The 9,630-nt window shown below is 37.1% G+C and overlaps 1 protein-coding gene across 1 annotated transcript in view; it reads left to right on the top strand.

The window, feature by feature from the left end:
- The window catches only part of FREM2 (FRAS1 related extracellular matrix 2), a 186,945-nt gene that overhangs the window by 159,718 nt on the left and 17,597 nt on the right, over positions 1-9,630 (top strand). The window contains exons 15-16 of the mRNA XM_017542495.2: positions 1,244-1,375; positions 4,033-4,364. Coding sequence (XP_017397984.1) covers positions 1,244-1,375; positions 4,033-4,364 — 464 coding nt within the window. The remainder of the gene's footprint in view (positions 1-1,243; positions 1,376-4,032; positions 4,365-9,630) is intronic.

The raw sequence follows: 9,630 nt of genomic DNA, 5'->3' as shown, positions 1-9,630 counted from the left end.
GATCTCGGCTCACCGCAACTTTCGCCTCCTGGGTTCAGGCAATTCTCCTGCCTCAGCCTCCTGAGTAGCTGGGATTACAGGCACGCGCCACCATGCCCAGCTAATTTTTTGTATTTTTGGTAGAGATAGGGTTTCCCCATGTTGACCAGGATGGTCTCGATCTCTTGACCTCATCATCCACCCACCTCGGCCTCCCAAAGTGCTGGGATTACAGGCTTTTAATGTTTAAAAAAAAAAAGATTGTGTATATATCTGATTCAATTTCTAAATCATCTGTTTGCATACTGCATTCAAAAGTAAATTTGTTGCATAAAGAGAGGTCATATGTCCTACCTGCCACTATGATATATTCAGGATCAAATGTTTAAATAATACCTTAAAATGATTCTGTCTTTTAATAAATCAGACAGCCTGTATGCCGGGGCCTGCTTCTGATTGCTATTCTAGTAAATACCTATGTATGTTCTCTGTCTTATACAAATAGAAAAGAAATTATATTTTTCCAAGTTCTTTTAAAATTATAATCCAGCATCTTGGTCCCTTTCATGATGTTCAAATAAACACTACTATTTTCTTAAGGGAAATATTGGAGAAAGAGTTTTATGTCCAAATTATTGAAGATCACTGAGAGATATGAGAGAAAGATAGAGCGATGAATATAAAATGGTTTATAATATATAACACACATACTGTAAAAAAATTACATATATAGGGAAAACTCCGCTGTGCACATTTTGCCCTCTGATTTTTAAGGAGACGTTAGTTTTAGTTCCTAAAATGAGCATATTTTTCATTTTATTCACTTTTAAGTAATGTAAACATAACTAATCATAAGTATATTATTCTGGAGTAAAAACTAAATTTACTTGGTTTAATTATACTTACTTTTATCCTACTGACTTTCAATCATTTTTACTGTGTCTGTTCATACTTTAAATGGTTTTGTGAATATGAGCATGATCTAGAATAACCAGCACACATTAAGTTACATTGAATGGTAACTTTTTTCTCAAAGTTTAAACAATCCCTAAGTTGTCAAGTGGCCACCAAACTGTCTGCTGTGATTATTTCTCACCCTGTGGCCCTTCTGCTTTTTTATGACATGATGTGCACTGTCAGCCATGTCCTACTCCACAGAGAATTTTAAACCACATAGAAAAATAATAGCTCCTACTTGTAAAAACATTCTTTAGATGTTATCAATTACCTTCTTTTAGCATAAATGTGTTCATTATTTTTCAAGGTCTTTGTCAGCCCCGTGTACCTGGGGTTGTTGGGGCGGAGCCGTTCTCAGCTAAATTGCGCTACACAGGTCCTGAGGACCCAGACTACACAAACCTTATCAAGCTCACTGTCACGATGCCGCACATAGACGGTAGGTGACTTGGGTAAGCAAGTCCATGGAATTGTTCTGGACTCCTCGTTACCTGGTGTATTTTCCTTCATCTTCTAAACAACCAAGCTTCAACAGATGTTCACCTTGCAACTTGAGCTTCAAGTCCGTCTGCCTCCTTGAACGGTTTTAGCTTTGTTCTACCCAGCTTTTATAACTATGGCAATTGAAGCATTCTTTAAAATTAGATAGATATAATACTAGATTTTATGAAACAGCACAAATGTATCTTCAATCGTAGACTTGAAGTTACAGTAAAGTATTTGCTATCTTAGTGTCTACCTGCAACATATGTTGGCAATTTTATAGCTGGAGTTTTATGTCTCTCTCAGTATTTATCATGTCACTAAGACATTTCCCAGATATTTAAATAAAACAAAAAATGAAACTAACAGGTATTATGTATTGTATTTCTTTTCTCTGGCTAGGGAGCTGTGACCAGAACGTGTGCGTCAATAACTTTATCATACTTTATGAATATTTTACTATATGCAGAAGGCATTTTCAAGTTTTTTCCACTCAATTCACTTTATACTTGTAGCAAATTGTTAATATTAATTTTATTACTTTATATGTTAGTTATATTTTATGTAGCTAAGGGAGAGGAAACGTCATGAGGAGCGGTAAGGTAGAATATACCTCCCCAGAACAGGACCATCTGTTCTGTCTGTCTATTACAACCTCAGATTTTTCTGGGGATTGGAAAGGCAGGTGGCCAGAAATCTGTATCTCCTTCCTTTGTGGCATAATGTTGGTCCCTGAATCACCCAATCTCTAGGTCCATGTGGAGGTGTAACTGGAGCTGCAAAGGGCTGAGAAGGGACCCATCAAGGAAACATAGACCTATAACAGATCTTTCCTAAAAGAAAGAGTGTCTCTTATGCCACTCCTAAGGCTTGGCTTTGCATTTTCTGAATGCAACGTTCAATGTTCAAAAGCCACAGCTCTGCCAGAAGTGTAGTTGAGGCTGACCGCTTCTTTTGTGGGTCCAAGGTTTTGCTCTGAGTGAATCTGAAAGGAAGAGATGAGGAAGATTCAAAGAGAAAGCCTGGTTCATAGTCTTTTGCTGTATTGCTTTTGCCAGGGGTTAGCACACTAAAGCCTGTGACCAGATACAGTCTGCTGCCTGTTTTCATATGGTCTGCAAGCTAGGAATTGATTTTATATTTTTAAATGTTTGGGGAAAAAAAAGAAGACTATTTTTGAAACATGAAGGTAGTATGAAATTCTAATCTACCATCCATAATAAAGTTTTATTGCACAGAGTTATGTTTATTCCTACACATGGTAGTGGCCTTCATTCTGATGGGAGCATTGAACAGTCAACAGAGACCTCAGAGCCCACAATACTGAAATATTTACTATTTGACCCTTTACAGAACAAATTTTCAATCCTTAGCCTGTACTATATATCAGTAGTAGTTTTCAACCTTTATTTTATTCATATATATATATTTTTTGAGACAGAGTCTTACGTGTTACCCGGGCTAGAGTGCAGTGGCGTGATCTCAGCTCACTGCAACTTCCACATCCCAAGTTCAAGTGATTCTCATGCCTCAGCCTCCTGAGTAGCTGGGATTACAGGTGCGTGCCACCACACCTGGCTAAATTTTGTGTTTTTAGTACAGATGGGGTTTCACCACATTGGCCAGGCTGGTCTCGAACTTCTGACCTCAAGTAATCCACCTGCCTCGGCCTCACAAAGTGCTAGGATTACATACATGAGCCACTCTGGGCATGGCCAGTTTTCAACTTTTGTGATCTAGGACATCCTAGAAATTATTGAAGCTCTCAAAGACATTGTGTTTATGTGGGTGACAGCTATAAATGTTTACTGGATTTTAAATTAAACCTGAGGAATTGTTAAATATTTATTCACTTACTTAAAAATAAAAATAAATAGATTACATATTAACATAAATACATCCTTTTAAGAAAGTATGTTATAAAATAAAAAATAATGAGTGGTACTTTTATATTTTAAGATATCATTAATGTCTGACTTAATAGAAAATCATTGGATTCTCTGCTTCTGTATTCAATCTGTTGCAATTTATCATATCTTGTAGCCTCTGAAAAGAAGCACTTGTGAGAGAATATGAGTGGCAAAGTCAAATAATAATTTAGTATCATTATGAAAACAGCCTTTAAGTCATGGATATCTTGAAATTTTCCTGCGGAACCCAAGGGTTCTTATGCTACCACTTTTTTGTTTTTTCGTTTTTGTTTTTGTTTTGTGAGATGGAGTTTCGCTCTTGTTGCCCAGGCTGGAGTGCAATGGTGAGATCTCAGCTCACTTCAACCTCTGCCTCCTGGGCTCAAGCAATGCTCCTCCTCAGCCTCCCAAGTAGACGGGATTACAAGTGCCTGCCACCATGCCTGGCTATTGTAATTTTGGTAGAGATGGGGTTTCATCATGTTGGCCAATCTGGCCTCAAACTCCTGACCTCAAATGATCCACCTGCTTTGGCCTCCGAAAGTGCTGGGATTACAAGCATGAGCCACAGTGCCCAGCCTGGATCATCACTGCTGTGCAGTATTTTATGACACTTGTTTTCTCAAGAGATAAAGAAATTTTAACGTGTTCAAAATTCTTGGCTACCTGAAAGAATATTAACAATGATTTCAATTTATCCTAGGCATGCTTCCTGTGATCTCCACTAGAGAGCTTTCCAACTTTGAGCTCACCCTCAGCCCTGATGGCACAAGAGTTGGAAACCACAAGTGCTCCAACCTCCTAGATTATACTGAAGTGAAGACTCATTATGGTTTCTTGACTGATGCTACCAAAAATCCGGAAATAATTGGCGAGACATATCCTTACCAGTACAGCTTATCTATCAGAGGTTCCAATACCTTACGCTTCTACCGAAACCTGAACCTAGAGGCCTGTTTATGGGAGTTCGTTAGCTACTATGACATGTCAGAACTCCTTGCTGACTGTGGTGGCACCATTGGAACAGATGGACAGGTACAGATTTATAACATCTGAGTTTGGTCACTGGATAAACCAATTAGTTTGTTTTGTCACATAGATTTGTACTAAGTCCCAACTCGAGTTTTCCATCTTGGTGGTATAGGTCATTAGTGACAACCGAGGAACAAACAGCTGGCACGGATGATGTGAAAATCCATGTCTATTTCTGAACAGTGGGCCAGAATATATATAGTTTTTGACAATGGGCTAGAAACATTAAATCTATGTCAAAGGATGCTGTATAATTATTGCCTTAAGCTCCAAATCTACTCTGATATTATAAAAATCCAAACACTGACTTCCCTTCAAAGTATAAACTATCGTTTTTGTGTTCATGTGTAGATGCCTGTGATGCTGTATCATGAGCCACCTAAAGTGAGGTTTTACAGTCCTGGGAGTCACTTTAATTTTTCTCCCTCTTTTCTAACTTTCCTCTCCCCTTACCTTTTACAAAGCTTCCTCTTCTTCTAGCCTCCTGTTTTACTTTCTTTTTTTTCTTTCTGTTTTTCTCCTCTTCCTCTCTTTTTGATTCATTTATCATTTATTAACACAGTCAAAAGTGTTTTTATTAAACGCTTATTGTTATTTTCACTCTACAATTACTGATTCTTCTTCATACTACACAGACATTCACACATAAAATACACATACACACAAACAATTCTCACCCCTACCTCATCATCAGCAACAAAGTTGTTAAATGGTAAGGAAGCAAGATCTTCATCGGGGTTACAATAGAGAACCTAAAATATGTAGGGCATAATTTAAAACTGTTATGAGTATTTGAACTAAGAGCAGTGCTCTGTCTTACCTGGACTAAACAAGGAGTTATATAAGTAGGTTTATGCATTGAAGTGTTGAATGGTATACAGACGATATCATGTCCCTCCAGATTGAGCTAAAGTGAGGCTGTATTTTTTGTGCTATATTCCGAAGGTGTTGACATATATAACAACCGGTAGCAAGAAAAAGCTAGATAACTAGCATGAGCTAAGCCCACAGTAAATCTGTAGACTTTGACAAGCTCAGCTGGTGTTGATATTGAATTGGACTCAGAGGTAGTGAGACGTGACCATAGTCACCTTGTCAAAAAGCAGCAATGTTTAGTAACTTGCAGGGATTGCTAAAAATGCCAACAGAAATACCAACAGAGAGGGAGTATAAGATGGTGGAAAGAATCTGGATGTTGGAATCAAGGAAATGCTGACCGAAATTTGGCTCCGGTATTTTCTAGCTATATGTCTTTGACCAAGTTACTTATAAGTAACACTTATAAGTATTCATCCTGCAGATCCCTCTTTCCTCACCTGTTTTTGCCACCTGAAAGAAACATGGAAAAATAAGGATTCAATCCCCAGAAGAAAAACAAAGGCTCATATTAACAAGTCTACCTCACCCTTTTCCTTTGTAGATCAAGTATCTCTAGTTCCTTCGTGTCTTCCTTACAAAGCTGTTTTCAGTCCATTACTAAATTATTTCTATGTCCTTTCTGGTTACTTTTCTCTTGGAATCTTGCTTACATCACAGGATCTATTGCCATAAACAAAATTGGATATAGAAATAGAATTACACTGTAGTTCTCATTGCTTGTTAAAATCACTTTGCATTATTGAGCTTCTCTGTGGATCTCATGTAGTTTATAGTCTGTTTTTACCCTTAATAATGCTTTCTATCTTCTCCACAAAGTGGCAGCACTTCTCCATCCTTTATACATGTCACCCAGGGAGCCCTTTCTATCAATAATAAAAACCCTGCACTTGCTTGCTTAAGCTTTATCCTATTATATCTGTCTACTTTTTTAATGTAGCAAGGCCATTTTATTTTGAATGCAAAGCCTGCCCTCTACTGTGTTCATTCTTCAAATCGTCTTAATGTAAAATTTAGCTCAGCTATAGTGACTATACTTTGCTAGATTTTTAAAATTCCAGCTCCTGTATCAAATTATTTGTGTTCAGTATTTTTGCTAGATTTTTTAAAATTCCAGGGCCTGTATTGAATTATTCGTGTTCAGTATTTTTTTTCTTCCCATGACTCCCGCTAGCTAGAAAAGTCATTACTCTGCTTCTCTATCGAAACTGACAATGGTTCAATTCCATTAGGTGAAAATCAGCAATTGCAGGTTTTCAGTTAAGTTTTGACTGCTAGAAAAGCTAATGTTCCATAATATTAGAAGAGAGTGCAATGTAAGAATTGCAGCATAATTCAGTTCTGAATAGCTTGTGTTACCTTCTTAAGGAAGATGGCTAACTTGTATGAGTTCCTTCTGAAAGAATTCTTCTGCTTTTGCATTGTTAAAAATAAATTTAATAGCATAACCATGATAATCAATATCATGGCGATGACAAGATTCATAGTAAGTCATTGAGATTTTAGGATCTTGTTATAAAATTATAAAATCTTCATTGTAAATGATAATACAATTTAATAAAACATATTGCTTACTCTCTTGGAGTGAAGCTTAGAGGTGTTGTTTTAGGCAAGGTTCTCCTCAGAGACAGAATAGGATGGATGGATAGATAGATAGAGGATAAGGGATTCTGTATGAGAATTGGCTCATGAGATTGCAGAGACTGAACAGTTCCATGGCAGACCATCTGCAAGCTGGAGAACCAGGGAAGCCAGTGATGTGGCCCAGTCTAAGTTCAAAAACCTGAAAACCAGCAAAGTTGAGGGTGTTACTCTCCTCAGTTGATACCAAAGGCCTAAGAACCCAGGTTAAGTTCCCCAGTCTAAAAGCCAGAGAACTTGGAGTTCTGCTATCCAAGGGCAGGAAAAGAAGAGTGTCCCAGTTCCAGGAGAGAAAGAGAAAGAATTCACAACAACTCTTTGAGATAAGTACTATTTTTGCCCTTTTCTTTGCCTTTTTTTTGTGTATCTAGGTCTCAGCCAATTTGGCGGAGCCTACCCACATTGCATGAGGATGAGTCTTCCTTACTCAGTCCACAGAATCAAATGCCAGTCTTGTCTGGAAACACTCTCGTGGACACACCCAGAAATAATACTTTGCCCACTATCTGGGTATCCCTTAATCTAGTAAAGCTGACACCTAAAATTAACCTTCACAGATGGCCATCCCATTTTCTTCTACCTTCTTCCTTGAGGTTAAGCTTCTACCTCTCCCCTTGCTGTTGATATTCTTCTACATCCTCACCTCAACATTCACAAACATGTTATTGACACATAGGTGAGCGAGAAGAAAATAAATATTAGAGTATAAAATATTCAACCCTCTGAGATATTGGCCTATCTTTCCTTCATTAGATTTGGCTTACAATGAAGAGAACAAAATATCTAATAATAGTACTAAGAATAACAGTAACGACAATAATAATTGTAATAATATATTTATTTATTGTTTACTTCGTGCCTGCCATATTCTAAATACTCTGTATATTTCCACTCAGCCTAGCCTCACAACAACCCTTTGAGATAAGTACTATTTTTGCATCTTTTTAACAGATTAGGAAGCTGAAGCAAAGACAATTCAAATAACTAGCCCAGGTTCATGTAGCTTTTAAGCCTATGCTGTTAAACACATCATAATGCTTATCTGGGCATTAAATTGAATGTGAGTGAATGTGAGGAATGGATGTGGTCACACATACAATTGCAAGAAAGCCAGATGAACTTTTTCCTTTGTTCTTGGTACAAGTATGCTGCCTGACAGCGTTCATGAAAATACATGCCAGATTACATCAACACCCACTGTTGGTAAAACAGTACAAATCCATGTCCTAGCAACACTAGTCTACAGCTTTATTTGAATACAGGCAGATCCGTGTTGAATACAAGCGTATTTCATGAGATGGCACCTGAGAAAAAGCAAACTAAATGCTTGGTAAATTCTACTTTAGACTCTATTTTGGACTGTCGTGAGGGCCTTCCAGACTTTTGCATTTCAGCATTAAGAATGGGAAAAATGGACAAAAATGAAAAGCAAACCATCAACTCAGACTCCATATGCTTCAGAGAGGCTTCACGGTTTTATTGACTACCCCAGTACACAGCCCCTGCAGCAAGCCAGCGCTGACCCAGGTCTGCTTGTCCTCAACAGTCCCACAGAGCCCAGGCCAAGCACCTAGCAGACATTACTTGCCCTCCTCTAGTCCTTTCCCAAAGTTGGCAAGTTAGCTCAAGGTAATCACTGTGCAAACACATTTTATCAACTGGTAGTTGCTTTTGCCAGGAACAACTTGTTAGAGAATTGATTTTTTAAAAGTGTTCTTAGTAGCTAAAGCTACCACCATAAAATATTGCCATGTCCCTGCATTTTTCTTTGTAAATGAAAATCTAACACCACACTGGAAGGGTTTTCTGCCTTCTCCAACCTCCCAATTCAGATTATTCCCCTTCTTAGTTAACAGGATAGTTATCTGTTAACAGCAATGAAGTGTGATTAACTTTTATGCAGCTAGACCACATCTAGCTTCAGCTGTTATTAAAACCATATCTGATTTTGCCATTTCATTTACTTGTACATTTATTCATTAAAGCAATATTTAATGAACACCTACTCTGTGCCCAGGAACATACCAAGTGCTCATGAGGACACCAGACATGAAGCTTACAGAGCAACAAAGTAGTTACGAGAGTCAGATCATCACTCATAAAAGTTAAAAATTTTACTTGCCAAGAAAAACAAATTTGGAATTTCTCTAACAATGTTTGACTCTAAAATCATTTTTAATAGTTTCTAAAATATAAACACAGATAAATAACAGGAAAAACAAAATAGAGATATATTAAATAAATGATTCCACTCCACCTTTATATGTGACACATATTTTGTAAATAAAATTTAAAGTTGTTTGGGTACACAATAATAAACACTTTAGATGCACAATGGTTATTAAAGCTAAATTAAGTTCTTAGAACTATTGGATAGTTTGGTAGTTTTTCTCTTGAAAGCAATTTTTTAAAATAATTAGACTGCGGATCATTTGATCTTTTAAATGCAAAATGGTTATTAAAGCTAAATTAAGTTCTTAGAACTATTCAATAGTTTGGTAGATTTTCTCTTGAAAACAGTTTTTAAGAATAATTAAAAACTGTAGATCATTTGACCTTTTATTGTCCTGGCTAGCTGTTTTGCAACATAGCATCTTTTTTTTCCCACTGTTTTATTATAAAAATCAACATTTTCTGTGGTGATATTCCACAGAAATTCAAACCATCATCAGAGATTATTACAAACAACTCTATGCACACAAACTAATAAACCTGGAAGAAATGGATAAATTCCTGGACACTTGCCTCCTGC

This window comes from Cebus imitator, unplaced genomic scaffold, assembly GCF_001604975.1.
Source record: "Cebus imitator isolate Cc_AM_T3 unplaced genomic scaffold, Cebus_imitator-1.0 Scaffold145, whole genome shotgun sequence".
NCBI lineage: Eukaryota > Metazoa > Chordata > Mammalia > Primates > Cebidae > Cebus > Cebus imitator.
This window is presented reverse-complemented; position numbering and strand designations above follow the sequence as displayed.